The sequence below is a fragment of the Tamandua tetradactyla genome, chromosome 17, assembly GCF_023851605.1.
Source record: "Tamandua tetradactyla isolate mTamTet1 chromosome 17, mTamTet1.pri, whole genome shotgun sequence".
Lineage (NCBI taxonomy): Eukaryota > Metazoa > Chordata > Mammalia > Pilosa > Myrmecophagidae > Tamandua > Tamandua tetradactyla.
Genome location: NC_135343.1, coordinates 67,334,384 through 67,353,435, shown reverse-complemented (window position 1 = coordinate 67,353,435; position 19,052 = coordinate 67,334,384). Strand labels below are relative to the sequence as shown.

Below are 19,052 nucleotides of genomic sequence, written 5' to 3'. Positions count from 1 at the left end.
TCACCTATTCTGAGCATTCTCTATTGACTACAGAATTATTATGTTCTCCTTAGGCAAATAATGAGAAGAGAGGAAATGCAAATGCTGGAGAGAGCATTTGTTTGGCAAAGGACCTGAATCAGATTTTACAAAAGTGTTCAAATCTTGAATCCTACAACGCTTTGGCAGGCTAGCTTCAAAAGTTCTGCCTTGCCAGATGCGTGCTCCCCACCATAGGGTTCTGAGGTGTCTTTTATCTGCTGTGAGTTGCTCCTTTTTTTTTTTGCACTTACGCTAGGATGCCGGACAAATATAAGGTTTCGGCAGCTAAGTAAGACAGATAGCTGAACATGAAGACGATGAGTGGTTCAATTGCAGAGATATTCTGAGTGAATCGTGTGATAAAGGCAGAAATAAATCCAAAAATGATGCCAAAAAATACTCCACCGACACCTACTATGATGAATCGGGCACATCCAGCCAAAATATCAACAGTTTCTATGCTTTCAAATTTATGCATCTTTGTGAAGGCAATTAGTATATTGTATAAGACCTAGGCAAAAAAAAAGAAAAAAGAAAAAAGAAAAAGAATGAGAAATTACCGATTTTTAAACACAGATGACTAGTTGCATAATACCAGTTAGATAACGCAGCAAAAAATATTTAACATGGCTAGCTAACGTTAAAATTTTTGTGTATAATTTTAAATTATTCCATTTTTCTAAGAAGTATGATACTCACAGCTTTCAATCCCTGAACACTTTCATGTGCCAGTCTCTTTGCTAAACTCTCTGTCCGTTATCAATTTATTGCCTCTCAGCTCCAAATGCACCCTTCAAAATAGACTCTATAATAAATGGAATTCCCGTATTCCTTTAAACCCTTCTCATCAACACGAGCACCATGCGAAGCTCCCTTGGTACAGGGCACTGAAGGGGCATTGCGGGAGGAAAAGACTTCTAGCAATTTCCAGCAAGGCCTGGCTGGTGAGAGGGTCAGGGCGGCCCATCGGCCGTGTGGGTGGGAGGCTATTCGGGTCGGGGTCCGGAAGCCTTGAGATCCAGCAGCCTGGGCCTAGAGATAACCTTTCCGCAGCCCTCTCCAGCGCAGCCGGATGTAATCTTCTTGTGGTCCGGGGTCCACTCAGAGCTGCCGCTCCTCTGCAAGCCCCGCCCCCCGCCAGGTAGCTCTCTGCTGGCTGCACCCTCGGGGCCCAGCAGCGCCCAGACTCCCAAGGTCGGCCCAGGCCGCCAGTTTCCCACCAGCGCCCCACCTGTTCTCTCGAGGCGGCCTCTTGTTTTCCCAGCAACCCCAGACCAGCTCGGGGCCGACAGAATTAAGGAACTTCTCAGCTGTCCAGTGACTGAACCACAGCTTCTCCAGTGCGCTCGGAGCCCCTGCCCAAGTTGCCCCTGCCGGGTGCGCTCCCTCAACCCAGGAGTACTATAACATGTTCCCTGACATCTACAGTTATTCCTTTATTATAGGTAATTTTCTATATTAAAGTTTAACCTCCTGTGTGGTTTCTACTTTGGACCAGGCTGCTGCCCTCTCCACATAGATCATCTTACTGAATCCTCCAAAAGACCCTCAGTGATACACACCTGCATTTTCCTGTTATTTCTCCACTTATTTAAAAACTTACTTTGATGTGGCACGATCTGTCACTATTTCATGTTACTCAGGAGCATGGAACTTAGATCTAACAGCTGAAAAGTGGCAGCAGACACCAGGTAAAGAGACATCCCAGCAGACAGTAAAGACCTCTGAGAATCTCATTTCCCCAGATTCCTGCCAACTGCAGCACACACCTTCATCTGACTACAGCAGGGAAAATGAAAACAGAGGAGAGGGCAGGACGCTAAAACTCGAGGAAATGGTGTTAGTGTGCATGTTTTCTGTGTAAGAGAACCACAGACAGGGTGCCACCGCCCCGCAGAGCTGACTGGATCCATACCCCTTCGTTCCCGCTCATCTCTGGTGGACTCTTCACCCTCACACTGCCCTGAATATGGAGCCCCCAGTCTGCATCCTCCCGAGACCCAAGCCTCCTGCTTCTCTCTGATCTTTCAATTCCCACTTTGTCCTTCCTCAGTGTCATGTGTTACTCAGTGTGGCCTGGCAACTTTTGCATTCTGACTTCGGCTTCACCCTCAAGGCTCACGGGACCTGTGCGTGGCTCTATGGGCATGCAGACCCCTTGGCTGTGGTCTCCAAGCTGCAAGGAGCCGTAGCCATTCCTTACCCAGCCCACTTTCCATCTTGGCCGGGTCTCTCTGATGACCGATGACCGCTGCTGGCTCCCATGACAAACCCTTTAGAGTAAAAGGTCATTGTTTCCTACAGGAAGTTGGTGGCAAATGATCATCTGCAGAGATACTCCTTAGCCAGGTTTCTTGTTATGTATGTAACCATGAAGAGGCATAGTTCATTTATAATAAACCCCACTTCATCTCATTTGCATGCTTTTCTGAGAAGAGCGTCACATTTGTTTTAAGTGACAGATAGAAGCAGAAGCAGCACATGGTATATGGAGATGAGCATCTTTACTTTTTGGTGCTATGGTGGTTTGGAGCTCTGCACCCCAGAAAAGCATGTTCTTAAACCGAATCCATTTCCTGTGGGTGAGGACCCATTGTAAGTGGGACTTTTGGATGAGGCCACTTCAGTTAAAGTGTGGCCCAATTCAATTAGGAATGGGTCTTAATTCTATTACTGGAGACCTTTGTCAGCAGAATGAAATTCAGAAACATAGAGAGAAAGCCATAGAGGTAGAAGTTGGAAGCTGAACATTAGGGACCCTAGAAGAGAAGGGAGAGTCCAAGAGACGCCCCGTGTGCATGGCCATGGGACAGAGGTGCCCAGGACCAAGGGTCACCAGCAGCCAGCTCCAGAGTGCCAGTCTTTGGGAAGAAAGCAGCATCTTGATGATGTCTTGATTTGGATTTTTATTACCCTCAAAACAAAGAGCCAATGAATTCCTGTTGCTTTAGTCAACCCATTGAATGGTATTTGGTTCAGTAGCAGTGAAGAGAATTAGTCACCATCTGAACTGTTTATATACTTTTGCTGCCACTTCAGGGTAGAAATCAAAACTGTTATCCAATACAGCATGACTTTTGCTTTGCAATGTGAGTTAGCAGATTGAGTATTCCTCAGATTAGCTCAGAGGCCACCAGCCCTCATCTAGGGACCTTGTTGAAGGGAAGAGAGTAGTCACACAATGGTTCTTGATCCACATGCATCTCACGGTGCAGCTTTGTCACATCAGCTTCTATGACCAAGAAGACTACATGATGGAATTAACGTATTATAACAGATCAGCACATTTTAGTTTAAACTATCTTAGAGCACAAATCACTTCTCTTTGAATTTTACAAGGTCCCAATCTGTACCTTGCTGCAAATGTTTCCATAGTGTTTCTTTGGAGAGGCTAAGATACATGTTTTGAGTGCATGGATTAGGTACTGCTTTTTCAATGCAATAATCAGCCAGTGACTAAGAAGCTTGGTTTGATAAGGGAATGGAGATGGAAGGCTATAAACAGGCTTGCCTCCTTCCTCAGTGAAAATTTGTAGAGCATTTTCTGGAAGGAGAGGAAGCTGGAGAAGTTTAAGGAGAACAATCAGGAAACTTGGTGCAAATAACACACACACACATCATTGTGAATTTCTAACATGAAACGTTTTTTTTTTAAAGAAAGAGAACTGCTGAAATATCAAACCATATTTGTTTATGAGGACAAATGCTGAAGTGTGGAACTTTTAGAAAATATAAAAGTGCAAAGAAAAATGTCCCACAATCCCTCCTAGAAATAACTACCATAATTATATATAGATTTCTTTTCTAACTCTGTCTCTCTCTCTCTCTCTGTCTATTTATCTATCTGTCCTTCTATCTATCCATCATCTGTCATCTATCTTTGTCAGTGGATGTTGAAGCCTCTCTGATCTTTGGCTGCAGGGAATGAAAGTGACAGGTCAGCTGCTGCATTGAGATGCCCGTGGGCTGTTCTCAGCTAAGGGAGAATGACTGACAGGGGCACTAAGGCAGGCCTATTTCTGAAAGACTCAGGGGTCCTCTGACAGGTGTCCTTAGTTTGAGGACTCCCAAGTGGCTTGCTGATCTCTCTTAGAGCTGCACTCGGCCAATTCGATCCACTGTCCTTACTCTCCTTCACCTGGGTCAACCGCAAGGTGATCTGACAACTTCCCACCTTTGGGAGCTCCCTCCCTGTTTTTCCTCACGGGAGTTTCCCCTAATAAGTGTCTTGCACATCTAATCCTTTCTTGGTGACTGTTACATGAAGGACATGGTCAATATGTATTAGTCTGTTTAATGATCTCATTTTATAAAAATTTTATGATACTGATATATTTTGTTCAAGCAAATGGAAGCTGTGTATCAAAAGAAACTTAACTGAGTGTTTGAAAAAAATAGTGATTAATGGCTTCAAAGTAAGCTCAAAAGAAAGTGATTTTATTGCAACTGAGTTTTTGAGGTCCAATTTCACTTTCTGCCTTACTGGAACAACTCATATATCCAGCACACATGCAAAGAAGTGAACCCAAGATGAGGAGCAAAACTCTACCACTAGAGCCAGAAAAGGCAGGTTTGTATGAGTTTAAGGGAGATGTGGAGTTTATTTGACTTCCAAACCCAAGGGACGCTCAGGGAATATGATTAGCATCAAAGATTTGCATAGAGTTACCACAACTAAAGCTCTTTTATATAGTTTGCCAGATTGGAAGCAGTCACCCAGTTCCAGTGACCCGGGAAATCAAAGTGTGCCAGTCTTATTCTGGACACTAATACATCCTGACAGGAAGATGCCATGGCAGATTCAGAAGCTAAAGTAGTACAAACAGTCAAGAAGACTACATGATCCATACGGGCTTCATGAAAACCCGTTCTTATATTTCAGATTTCCAGGCTGCGGATCTCATTACAGTTGCAAAATATTTTCTTTGAGTTCATTTCAAATCACAATAATGTGTATGTATATTCATGTTTTGTAGAGAAAAACAGTCAATGCTAAATCTCCACTCCATTCACCCTGGCCCTAGGAAATCTCTGATGCATCATTGCATTTTATATACATTGAATCACAGTATGCATGGTCTTGGGTCTTTTCTTTCACCAGCCTGATGTTTTAGGGAGTTTTCCGTAATTGCAGATCCATTCCTTTTTGTTATGGAGTAGTATTCCAGAGTTGACTATGGCACAGTTTGTTCATTCACCTGTCGATGGACATTAGTATTCCCTCTCCAGAAACTGTTTTTTGCCTATTGAAATGAAGCTGCTATGAAGATTCATGTACAAGCTTTTCAGGTGGACCTATGTTCTAATTTTCGTGAGGAAATACCAGGGAGTAGAAAGGCTAGGGAGTATGCTGGAAACATGTGAAAATTTTAAGAAATTGCCAGTCAACTTGCTTTCCACAGTGGTTGTACCAATTTACATTTCCTTTAGAAATGTATGAGATTTCCAGTTGCTCTACATCTTTGTCAACATTATATTTCAGTTTTAAAAATTCTAGCCATTCTAATGGCTATGTGGTGGCATTCCGTGATTTTGATTTTTATTTCCCTGGTTATTAATAATGTTGAGCCCATATTTCCATGTGCTTATTGGCCATTTGTATGTCATCTTTTATAGTGCATCTGTGCAAAGTTTTTGCCCCATTCCTAAAATTCACTGGCATTAATTACATTTATAATGTGCTACCATCAACGCCATCCTTTAATAAAATTTTTTCATCACCCCAAACAGCAACTGTTCACCCATTACACAATAACTCTCCTTTCCCTCTCCCCCCAGCTTCGAGTAGCCATTAATCTACTTTCTATATCTATGAATTTGTTTATTCTAGATATTTCATATATGCAAAATCATACAATATTTGCCTATTTGTGTCTGGCTCATTTACTTTGCATGGTGTTTTCAATGTTCACCCATATTATAACATGTATATCAGAACTTTCATTCCTTTTATGGCTGAATAATTGCCCATTTAAAAATTGAGGTATTTAAGGCATTACTATTGAGTTTTTAAAAGCTCTTTATATATTCCAGATGAAAGTCCTTTATGAGATACAAACATAGTGAATATTTTCTCCCACTCTATGCTTTGCTTTTTTGGGCTTCAAAGAGAAAAGCATTTCTTTTGATAAAACCCAATTTATCATGTTTTCCTTGTGCTTTTTCTGTTCTAGCCAAGAAATTTTTGCCCCCTCCAATGTCACAAAGATCTTTTTCCCCTATGTTTTTTTGAGATGATTGATGGTCTATCTTTTACATTTAGTCTACAGATACATTTTGCATTTAGTTTATGAATACGGCTTGAGATAAGGGTTAGCTTTCCTTTTTTTCTACATGGGTGTCTAGTTATCTCAGGACAATTTAATGAAAAGACTCCTTTTCTACCGAATGACCTTCATTCCACTGAATGACCTTTGCAGAAAATCAATTGGCCATTTATGTGTAAGTCTATTTCCGGACTCTCTATTCTCTTCCTTGATCTGTGTATCTGTATTTAATCAATATGGTAATGTTGCAGCATTATTGTAATTATTGTAGTATTATAGTAAGTCCTCACATAAGTTCTCCAGCTTCGTCATTTTTAAAGTTCACTTTGGGTATTCTAAAGTAATTTGAATTTCCAAACAGATTTTAGAATCACCTTACCAATTTCTAAAAAAGCTTCTAAGATTTTCATTGGTATTTTATTTTTTTGTTTTTGCATGGGCAGGCACAGGGAATCTAACCTGGGTCTCTGGCATGGCAGGCGAGAACTCTGCCTGCTGAGCCACCACGGCCCACCCTGGGATTCATTGATCCATTTGGAGAGAACTGACATTTGTACAATATTCCTGTCACATCATCCATTCATGAACATAATATTATTTAGGTCTTCTAATTTCTCTCAGCGATGTTCTATAATTTTCACTGATGAGGTTTAACACATCTTTTGTTGAACCTCTAAATATTTTTTGTTTTAGATATTACTGTAAATGGAATTTTAAAATTTCCTTTTACCATCAGTATTTAAGGTTTGTCACAAGTATATAAAAATGTGATTGATTTTTATAAAATTGCCTTTTATCCTGTGACCTTGCTAAATTTTTGTTAATTCAAGTAGTTGTTTTATGGTCTTCTGAGTATTTTCTACTTAAACCAAAATGTCATTCATATATAGAGACAAATTTACTTTTTCTTAGTGATCTTTATGCTTTTGTGTTTTCTTGCTTAGTGAATAGAAGTGTGTTGATCATGAATATCCTCAGCTTAATTCTGACCTTTGAGGTAAAGTACTTGATATTTAATCAAGTATGATTAAATAAGTATGAAGTTAGCTTGTAGGTTTTTCATGGATTCCTTTAATATGGTTGAAGAAATTCCTAATTTTTCAGAAGTTTTTTTTAAATCATATTCCTACTTTGCCAAGAAATTTTAGGTTTTTCTTAGATACTCTTTATCAGGTTGAAAAAGTTGTTAGTTTGCCAAGAGTTCTTATCTTAAATGAATGTTGAATTTTGTCAAATTCATGGTTTTCTGCATCCATTTATATAATCATGTATTCTTTTCCTATAGTGATTTGCATTGATTGTTTTTTTCTTCCAGTGTTAAATAAACTTGTATTTCTTGGATACCTTACCTGATCATGATTTAATATCCTTTTTGTATGTTGCTGAATTTTATTTATTAATATTTTGTTCAAAGATTTATTTTTGGTATATATTCGTGATGGATTTCGATCTGTACTTTTCATTCTTTGCATTGTCTTCACCAGGTTTGGACTCATAAATTGGAAAGTGATCTTTCTTTTTTTTTTTTTCTATTTTTGAAAGAATTTATGAAGAATAACTATTACTTGCCACTTTAGATTCAGATGCGGTATCCTATCTTTTTTATTTATTATTTTTCATTACTGCCTTTTTTTTTTTACTTATTTTGGTATTTTTTTTCTAGTTCCTTCAGGTGGAATCTTATATCATTAATTTTAGACCTTTTAACTCTTTAATATATGTTTTTACTACTATACATTTTCCTCTGAGTACATCTTTGGCTGCATCCCACAAATTTTGATGTTTTATTTTCATTATCATTCAGTTAAAATATTTTCTAATTTCCTTTATAATTTATTTTTGAACAATAGATTATTTAGAAATGTGTGTTGTTAATACCCAAGTATTGAGGGTTTCCTTGATAGCCATTGTAACTCACTTTTAATTTAATTATGTTGTGGACAGATAACACACTGTATGATTTTAAGCCTTTTCAATTTATTTAGGAGTGGATTATGGTCAAATATGTGCCATTTTTGTTGAACATACCCCATACACTTCAATAGAATATGTATTTTGCAGTTGTTGGGCATAGTGCTATATAAATAGCAGTTTGGACAAGGAGGTTGATAGTTTTCAGATTCTCTTGTCTTACAGATATATTTTGCCTAGTTGTTATATCATTTCCTACAAGAAATTAAAACCTTCTACAATGATTGTGGAATTGTCAATTCTTCCCTTTGCATTTGCCAAAATTTTATGTCATGTACAGTGGCCCTCTTATTAGTATATAACATTGTTAGATATTCTTGATGAATTGTCATGTTATCATTATGAAATATCAGTTTTTATTTCTGGTAATTTTATTTTTATGTCTGTTTTGACTGATATTAGCATAGCCTCTCCAGTGTTCTTATGCTTATTGTTTCATGGCATATCTTTTTCTTCCATTTACTTTCAACCTCTATGTGTCTTTATAATTAAATTGTGTTTTTTATAAATAAAATGTATTTAGGGCTTTATTTTTTGAAATCAATTCTGGTAATATCTGCCTTTTAGTTAAGGTATTTAGGCCATTGATATTTAATGTAATTATTATTATGGTTGGATTTAGGCATACCATTTTTATTTGTTTTCTCTTTTTATTCCCCTATTTTTTTTGTTCCTTTCCCACATTATTTTTGGTTTAAACATATTTCTATAAATTCTATTTAAATAAATTCTATGAATTCTATTTAATTTTATTTATTGTCCAGGCATCTTGTGTTATGCTTAGTGGATACTCTATAATATAACATCCTTAAGTTTTTATGATCTATTATGGGTTAATATTATACAACTGCACATGAAAAAGGAAACATATCTATGTAGGTCCATATTGACTTTTAAACATCACAAGAAAGCTATTTGTCATCATAATATTACATCTCCTGGATTTTCTTTGACAGTGATAACTGAGGCCCTAATTACTATTGAGTTATTTTGTGTGACCACCAGGTCTGCACATGGCAGTCACAGACCCCACTATATTCATGGTTCCATGAAAGGTAGCATCTGAGAAAGGGGCATCCTTACTTTCAACATGAAACCTCCTACTCAAAAGTAGAGATATGGAAACCCTTGAGAAGCCTGCTCATAGACTGTGAAATATCCTGGGGTGAACACTCATCCTAGTTATGAACTGTGATGATCATGTTTTCTGAGAAGCACAGATTGGCTGGGCCCAGAAGCATAGAGAGATGGATTAAAAGGCCATGGGAAGCCATGAAGAAGCATAAGTTATGAGGAGGCAGGAACTGTGAATAGCAGAAACTAATAAGTAGGGGGAAAGATAATTGAGTAGGTAATGTGGAAGTTAAGTGGAATAGGGATAGAAATGAAAAGATCAATTAAAAAGCAGCAGAGTGTAAGCAAATGACAAGTTGCACTCTTGGGAGCTCTGGAGTGACAATGTGATTGTCATTACTACTGTTTACTAATATATTTCCCCCTTGTAGACACTTAAAATCGCCCTTTCAGCCTCCTTGAGATTGGTCGTCCTATGTAACTGCTTCTGACCAGCAGGTTTTGAGCAGAACTAATGTATGTCATTTCTGGGAAAGGACATTTGCTTGCTGAAGTGACACCCTCTAGACAGTTCTTTTCCTCTGGTTGTGTACCACAGTGCTCAATATGGGGGCTGCTCAGTAAGCCCAGGACTCTATGTAACCATCATAAGTATAGAAGCCTGATGACCAGCCAAATGCATGTAAGGTAAACAAGAAATAAATCTTCATTCTTTAGGGCACTGTAGTTTGGAGGGATGTTTATTACCACAATACAACCTAGCTCATCCTGAGTGTAAGTGAAGATCCATTAAGTCTTGCTTCTGAAATCCTTAAAACCATCTTGGACCTAGTTGCAGCCTTTGTGAGGCCTCATATGAAGCACTCCTATTCTGGATTCCTGGATTCCTGTGGGATCTAAACCTTCCATGTGTATTTAAGTATCTTTATAATTAATACTCTCTACTTGAGCTTGCCATGAACTCAGTTTCTCACAGACAGAAGCCTACTTACCTCTAATTACTGACCCTGGCACTCCTGTAAAAAATCACTGGGAGATCAAGTCATAACAGACTACAGTAGAAATTATTTTTACTGCATGTCAAATAATAGAAAGGTGTACAGAATGCCTTAAAGTACTATACTCATCAACCTTACATGAGAAATTAAATAATGGATAGAGGTAAATTTTAATTTTGTGTGAAGGGATATTTTCTGTAATATGGAATCCAGTTCAATTTTCTATTCATTATAGAAAGGAAGTTTCTTGACAACCATTTGCTCTAACTGCTAAAGGAAACCGACTAAGATGAGCAGTTACCCAGAAAGCACTGTGGAATGATGTAAAAGAAAAAAAGGATGTCTGTTGCCTCACTTCTCTCCTAAACGAAGGACAAAAAGACTGCTGCCCATTAAAGACAATCTAAACATGGAATTTACCAATACTCCTAGGGCTGGTATGCCTGAACATTCCTTGCTTATAATCTCAGAGAATAAAGGCCAGGAAGATGAATTGCATGAGGTCAGAAAGCATAATAAAGAGAACAGAGAAATTTGAGTGTCAAGACTTTATTGACTGAGGGCACAATGAAAAAGTTTCTTTAAGGAACTCCATCGTAATTTTAAAAGTTTGAAATTTCTTTTTTAGGTTGAAGAAACTTAGGGTGGAGGATTGCCGTATTTCTTAGAGCAATTCCAATCTACTTGCCAATTACTCCCAAATATATAGTGCAGTTCTCTCTAGACATCTATTTTTAAATTACTGAAAACTTTTTATCAATGGTCTCTAGATATTTCAAACTCAGCAGTTCAATGCTAACTTAATCATAACCCCCAATCTCACCAAAACCTTTTGCTCACCCATGGAACCTTCCAAAGAATTGCCCTAGCCTGTCACCCCTGAGTCAAGTGAAGTCTTTCTTTCCTCTCACTCCCCACACCTCCTTAGACCAAATGCACACAGGACTGTCTTTCCCCATCTGGTACTGGCACACCTTTATGTTAGGAAAAGGAATTTAAAAGCTATTTAACCTCAAAACTTTGGAGGAAATACATCGTTTTTTAAATTCAAGTTCACTGAAGACCAGTTTGGTAATTTACTTCTTCTGAGATGAAGGCAGCTCTGGTACAGTGGATAAAGAAGTGTCTGACAGCAAATTGTTGCTCAGTAATATTGTTTGGTGAATGAATGAATGATCAGGAGCCAAGGGAGATCTGGCTCAACCAAACATGACTGAATTTCAGTGTTTTTCACCTGTAAAATAAAGGTGTTGGATTTCATGATCCTTCAATTCACTCCCATGCTGATATTCTAAGAGTAAAAACCAAAGGCTGCTCCTGGGGTCAGGAGTGAAGCATGGAGTATCACAGCCTGAGCAAGAGTCAATGGCTCCCTCTTCAACCCACCCCCTGGATCTATGGTTACAGAGTAGACCTGGACAACAAGTGCTGCCAGATACAGTCCATTTTATACAGCCATTGAGGAAACTATAGGGAATATGTTTGTCAACCAGCACTTCCCAAACAGCCAGCACCTGGGGCTTTCCACATGATGCTTAGCAGATCTTTTTCTAACCTAACATATCCAACACACCCTTGAGAATGCATTCGCATGTGCTGTTGGACTAGGGAACCACTGCATTATTAGCAAACTCTCTGGGCTTTACTTGGAGTTCCAGGTTTTCCTTCCAGGTGAGTAAATTCCATTAATGTATTATACAAACTCCTAGGCTGTATCCATGGCTTGAGAGAATAGGTAGGCCCATGGCTATTGTTAAAGGTGCATCAAAGATTGATTTACAAACAAAAGAGAAAATCAAATATCTGTCGTCTGGGGCTCCTTGAAGACTCGGAGCAGTGCTTCCTCATGTCTGCATCCCCAGTACCTGGTAGGGCTGAGTTCAGTACACAGATGTTACCAGTAGTGAGGCAACTACTTCCACCTGTTCTTAGGTGCTCATTCTGATTATTCCCTTAAGATGTGATGCAAGATCACTTTTCTTCATGTGTTTCTTTTCCATATCAGCTACCATTGTTTACCTCTTGACAGAAAATGACAGCTCGATCAGCAGCCAGGCTTTGTTCTGGTTCCTTAGGCTTGTGAACTGGATTGGGTTCTAGCCATCCATAAGTAGTTCACAGCATGGCTGAGTGAAAACCAACTTACACAAGAGAAACCTCCATCATTCTGGTTCTTTAAACACGAGAGACTGCATCAGTGTTTATGAACTAAGTTAGTGGAATTCGAATGAAATAATATTGTTGAAGTGGCCCTCTTCACTGAAGGCCTAACTCCAAATTATTTAACATACATCTAAGGAGCAGATCTTTCAAACCGCTGGCTAAAGAGAAAGTCTTTGTCTTAGATACCGGGACGTGGATGAGGTGAAGGTGGAATTCAGTGGTGGAAGTTTAAAAGCCAAATTTCTGAGAATATGCTTGGTGACTTGCACTCAGAAGGATGCTTTCCTCAATGAGAGGGTTAGTTCCAGGCCCTGGCACTCAAAATACAATGGACAGGACAAAGTACCAGTTGCTTTGAAGTTGCTTTCTAAGTCTGGTCCCAAAGCTGCTGTGGTTTCACTTGGGGACTCAGAGCGCCCAAGTACACACCTACTGCCCACTGTGCTATAGTGTGACCACAGCAGGAGCCAGGAATGGCATGTGGTCACCCTGCTGGGGCCAACACAACAGTAGTTCTGCCTGTCCGAGGTCACAGCAGTGCCTCGCCAGACCCTCAGGCCATTCAAAAATTCTAATTTTATTTTGAAATTGTTGTTCTCAAAAAATGTCCAAACAGATGAAATTAAACTTTAGGAAAGTCAAACAAGCGTTGCTAGCAAAGAACCTCCAACCAGAAACCAAGCTGAGATCGGCTCTAGACCGAAAATCTAGAAAAAACTCAGGGTGAAGTCAGAATCTCCATATCACAGGCAGCATAAAAAGGCAGCAGAGTCAAATGCATTTCAGATAATGAACAAAACTTCTATTTCTAGGCCAGAATATTTGTAGAGAATATCATGGAGATCCCTGTGAAGAAGCAGTGTGTTTTGCAAGAGGTGGTTTTTAGAAAGTCATTTCTAGACTTCTCTAATAATTTATGAAGGAAGGGTTGCATGATTACCTGAGAATGCGCTGCCAAGAGGGGCTCTGATGTTATCACAGGTAAACATCCTCAGTGGTATTGCCAGTGCCTGGCTGAAAATAAGCAAGGTGCCCCAGAGAACCTGAATATGATTGTCTCTGGGAGATGAACTATGAATTGAACATGCAATTGCCCAGAAAGGCTACCTTAAGAGATGGCACAGGTTCTGTCCCAGGTTGAATCTATTGTGCACCCCAGAAAAGCCATGTCCTTTAATCCTCATTCAAGGGTGGGACCTTTCTGATTATCCATGGAGATGTGACCCACCCAATTGTGGGTGGTTAACTTTTGATTAAATGACTTCCATGGAGATGTGTCTCCACCCATTCAAGGTGGAGTTGCTTACTGGAGCTCTTTAAGAGGAACCTATTTTGGAAAAAGCTTTAGAGCCACCAAAGTCCACAGTCTTTGGGGATAAAGAAGGAAAACACCCTCCAGGGGAGCTTCATGAAGCAAGAAGCTGGAGAGAAAGCTGGTGGACTGCACCGTGTGCCTTTCCAGCTGAGAGAAAAAACCTGAACTTCATCGGCCTTTCTTGAGAGAAGGTAGCCTCTTGTTGGTGCCTCAATTTGGACATTTTCATAGTCTTGCTTTGATTTGGACATTGTCATAGCCTTGCCTTAATTTGGACATTTTCATGACCTTTGAACTGTTAACTTGCAACTCAATAAATTCCCCTTTTTAAAAGCCATTCTGTTTCTGGTATATCACATTCCAGCAGCTTGCAAACTAGAACAAGTTCCCAGCCAAGGCACTAACTTGATTATAATAAAACCAACAGAATGAAAGTATCTACAGAAAAGAAGGGGTTGTTGGGAATGGAAGTGGGGCACAGAGAGCTCAGAGATTTGCCTTAGTCTTGGGAGAAGTGTGTGCCTTGCTGTAGAGAACCACCACATTCAACAAAGAGGCAGCAGCCTCACTGCACTGGACACAATAAACCCATAGTTCTCCAACCTCAGCAGCCATCCAAGGGGCTGCTTAAGAATACAGACTCCTTGGCAGCATCTTTTACACTTGAACCTGTTCATACTTTTGAACATAGACTTTCAATTCCAGGAAGAAATCTTATGAAAATACTCAGAAATTAAAAAAAATAGGAAAACAATGCAAATACAGACTGCCATAAGGTGACAAATTAGAAACAACCTGCATAACCACAGATCAGGAAATGGTTAAATAAATTATAGTAAGACCTATCTATGAAATACTAAGCAGCAATTGAAAAGGTATAGAAAGAACCCCGAGTTCTTAAATCCAAGTAATAGATGCAATGTAATTTCATGATATTTATGTAAAAAACTGCATCTACATCTAGACACATCTGTATATGGATATTTTGAAGACTGGGAAAGCAAACACCAAACTGACTAGCATGGTTGCTTCTTGGCGAAAGGGTGAGGAGAAGGGCAAGTGGAGGCTTTTGTGTTTTATACCATATAATTTTGTACTTTTGTCTTTTTTTTTACAATGGAAATGCATTCTAGCATTCCTTATGTGATGTGAAATAAGTGTAAAAATACCAAGTGGTGAAATGAATGTAGGAATCTGATGAAACTGAGCAAAATGACTGACTTGTCCTGACTGTTCCAGCAACTGCATCCACAGCCCCTCCTGGGCCTTCTTGCTCTATGTTGATCTGGCCTGTAGGATCTTGGCTTCTCTGCAGAAGGCTCCTAAGCAAAAATGACTCATATACATTTTCCATGAGTCATGCAATTGAGACTGACCAACACGCTACACTTTTGTGCAAATCCTCTGTCTTCTCTCCCCCTGTTATTTAACTTCATCTAATGCAGCATGTTAAATAAAACAAAACACATAAGGAGAGTGGGGGCGAGGTCTGGTGAATGAATGGAAATGAAAATATAAGCTATTGCTTTCCCTTCCATCAAACCCAGAAGAGCCCTTAGCAACAACTCCTACTGGCCAAGTGAAAGTATGAATTTGACTAAAGAATTATCTTCACTCTTTGACGAAGATGCATTGGCTAGAGCAGGAGAATAGCGTCAATAGTGAGAAATTACATGCACAGCACAGATCCTAAAGAAAGTCCCCAGAACTTGGGCCCCGCAACATTGACAGAAGCCCATCCCTGTCCTGCCGCAGCCCCACCCCTGCCCCCTTGCTTCCCCCAAGGGCCACATCGTTGGCTGCAAGCTCACCACACTAATCCCATCGTTGAGAAGAGCCTCCCCAAAGATCATCATGTACAGCGGCTCATTCACACGTGCCTCCTCGAACACAGCCAGCACCGCCACGGGGTCCACCGCCGAGATGAGGCTGCCAAACAGCAGGTTCTGCAGCAGGTTGACGTCACTGAGGCCGAAGACCTGGACCTGGCAGATGAGGTAGAGAGAGAGGCCGATGCCAAAGGCGTTGATCAAGGCGCCCAGTCCTGCCCACCAGAGGATGGAGCCGATGTTCTCAAAGAAGGGCCGGGTGGGCATGAAGTAGCCACCCTCCAGGACAATGGGTGGAAGAAGATACAGGAAGTAGATACTCGAGTTCATGACAGGTGGCGATTTGTGGTCGGTGCCGAAGATGATGGCACCCACTAGAGCCCCGACAGTGATGAGGAGGCAGCTTTCTGGCATGAGGCCCGGCAGCCTGTGGTAGAGATGGAAGCCTGGGGAAGAGCAGAGAGCCTCGTTATGGTGCTTGTCAGTAAAACGGCTCTGGACATGAACACCAGGAGATGGGCATGCAAGATGTATGGGAAAGTCAAACAGCTGGACCTTTAGCAGCTGGCAGCCTCTCTAAGCTGCAGTACCCCATCTGGAGCAGGTGCTCATTGTGTCCACCTGGCAGTATGGTGTGAGCTTTAAAGGAGACCAAGCACTTAATGGGCAGGGCCCAGCACAGGTTACCGAGGGGGTTCTCAGCCCTCCATTCCTTCTGCCTCCCTCTTTCTTGCTTTCCTGATCTTATAGAACATAAAGGAAAGGGAGACAAATGGGCAAAACTCTTCTGCATTCCTGTCAAAAATGACCTTTCAAGCTCCTGCAGAGTCTATCACAGATACTGTGGTAGATGGCATCGTGAACCCCAACAAAAGACAGGTTCTTCATCCACCTTCTTATGAGTGTGAACCCATCTGTAAGCACATTGAAAATGTGCTATCAGTGAAGTTTGTGGACTTCTTTGTAAATAGAATCTTCTAAGATCCTATTTAGGTGTGGCCCAGCTGAATCAGGGTGGGTCTTACCCTGTTGTAGTAAAGGCCTTAGAAAGAGAAGCCAGAGAAGGCCACAGGAGGAAACTAGAAGTCAGCAGAAACCAGAAAAGCAGACGCAGGAAGACACAGATCTCCATGTGATGGACTTGCAGAGATGCAAGCCAAGGAACCCCAGCAATTGTGGCAAGCCATCACTAGCACACTACAGGCTCTGAGAGAAGGCATGGCCTTGCCCACATCTGGTTTTGGGACTTTCTGGCCTCTGAACCCATGAGGCAAGAAATTCTCATTTCAGCCAATCCATTGTGTGGTATTTGTGATGGTAGCCCTGACAGGCTAAGATGGATATGTGAGCTCAGCTCATTCCAAACCTACCTTATTCTATTCCTCTCTTCACAAAACCAGCAGACAAAAAGTCTTTCCTTTTGTTTTCCTTATTTAATTAATGACATTGCCATTTAATCAGCCAATTCAGAAGGACATCAGGTTCTGCTCCATCACCTTTGTCCCCTTCATGTAGTCAGCTCCATATTTCATCAGTTATGGCTTAAATTAGCTGCCCCTGAAGTCCATCCCCTCCTCTCCATTTCTATGACCACTGCCTTTAGGTCCTCCCATTGCTGGACATAATGACTGCATTATCCTCCAGTTCTCCAATTTCACCCTCAACCCCCGAGTCCATTCCAGCACTGCTGCCAGAATGAGATTTCTACGTTATGAGTATCTGATTTTCTCCTTCCCCACCTAATATTCTGAAGCTTCACAAAGCATCTCATGGGTTGTACACAGAGGATATTTAAGCATCCCCGTGCAAAGGCCAAACCACACACTGTTGTATGGTGAGGTGGAGGACCAAAGATGGAACCTACAGTTCTCACTATTATTAGAATTAAGACATGATCAAATAAGAAGGCAGAAACAAGACAGCATCACACAGTGCAGTGCCTAGTGGGTGTTCTAACAGGTCTGGGAAAAGGCTGGAGCCAGTAGGTCACCTAGGGCTGTCCCCAAGTCCTTCTCCCACATACCCTGCACTACTTCTGTACACCTTCTTTACAGCCAACCAAGCACCTTTTTACCCGCTGGCCCCTTTCTTATCTTCCCATGCTATCACTGTTGCCTGGCTTGTCCTCACCTCACCTGGTAAAGTCCTGCTCACCCTTAGAGTCCTAATTTTTCCCAGACTTCCCCAAGGAAATGATTTCTTCCTCTGGATTATCGTGATATTTTATCTAGAAGCAATGATCCTGTCTAACATTTCTTGCACATTACTAATCTCCCCTACTAACCTCTAAAATCCTTAAATTCAAGCATAATGATATATAAAGGGTTTATATATCTTGCTTAAAGTGTGCAGCAAGATGCTTTGTCCACATCAGCTGATCAGTTTGCTGAAAGACTCTATATGTATACAAATGTGCCCATGAACAGATTAAACGTTGCTCTGAGAAGCTTTGACCTGGGATGTAGAAGTTAAACACATTGTTTGAGAATGACTTGGATTTATAGAGTGGAAAAGCAGAATGGAATATAGTTCAGGTCGGAAAAACTTCAAAACCAAAAGACGAGAGTGAGAAATGGTCTGGGCAGTCAATCTTGACATTCTATTGCAGCTGGGTAGAAACAATTTTGAATTGGGAAGTAGTGGGACAAGGGTTGGTAGATGATGCAGAGCCAGATAAAGGAGGGCCATGAATTCAACGTTAAGAATGGTGGGCTTCCCCCCATAGGCCATCCGTGGGCCCTAGTGAACATCCTTTAGGAAGTTTGGGCTTCAGTCATCTATTTCTAGGTTCAGCATATTTCCCTGACCTCAGCTTCGAACTCCCCCACCCACCACCACAGGCAGGCTGATATGATGGGTCATGAGAATCAAGGGACACTAGCCTCACCTACACCCTATTTCAGGCCTCCTGGAGTCCTGAATTCTGTCTTTCCTAATGACTTCTTCTAGACACCTGCTTTAAACAAGTTTAACTTTTCTCAATATGGAAAAGACCCAACTGCTATTTTTTCTGGCCCTGTGGTCCCTAGGTTGACCCTGCTTCCAGGAATCAAGTTTCCTGTAATGGATTGAACCTGCACCTGCCTTAAGCTAAGGTGTCTCCCACAGCTGCATACATAGGATACTGTAAAGGAAAACACTATGCTTATTGTCCTGTTACGTAGGGTACTGAATAAAACTCTAGAGAGATAAGGGTAATACATCAGTCATTTCATGTGTTAAAACTTCTCCCTCTTCATGATGGACAATAAAGTCAGTTTTAGAGATTTCACAGCTCCAACACCACAAACTCAATGGCCATAAGTAATAAAGTCCTGCCTGAAAACCAGCAGATGGCCCTGTAATTCTATTCCAGCCAATGATTTAAGGAACATTTTTCCATAATGTTCTAGAAAGTGGAATAAAGGATAAGCCA

General features: G+C 40.7%; 1 protein-coding gene across 1 annotated transcript in view; it reads right to left on the bottom strand.

Moving 5' to 3' along the window:
• The window catches only part of SLC9A4 (solute carrier family 9 member A4), a 57,136-nt gene that overhangs the window by 35,287 nt on the left and 2,797 nt on the right, over positions 1 to 19,052 (bottom strand). Inside the window, exons 2-3 of the mRNA XM_077134900.1 lie at positions 15,620 to 16,083; positions 273 to 532 (exon numbers count right to left, since the gene is read on the bottom strand). Of these exons, the coding sequence (XP_076991015.1) occupies positions 273 to 532; positions 15,620 to 16,083 (724 nt within the window). The remainder of the gene's footprint in view (positions 1 to 272; positions 533 to 15,619; positions 16,084 to 19,052) is intronic.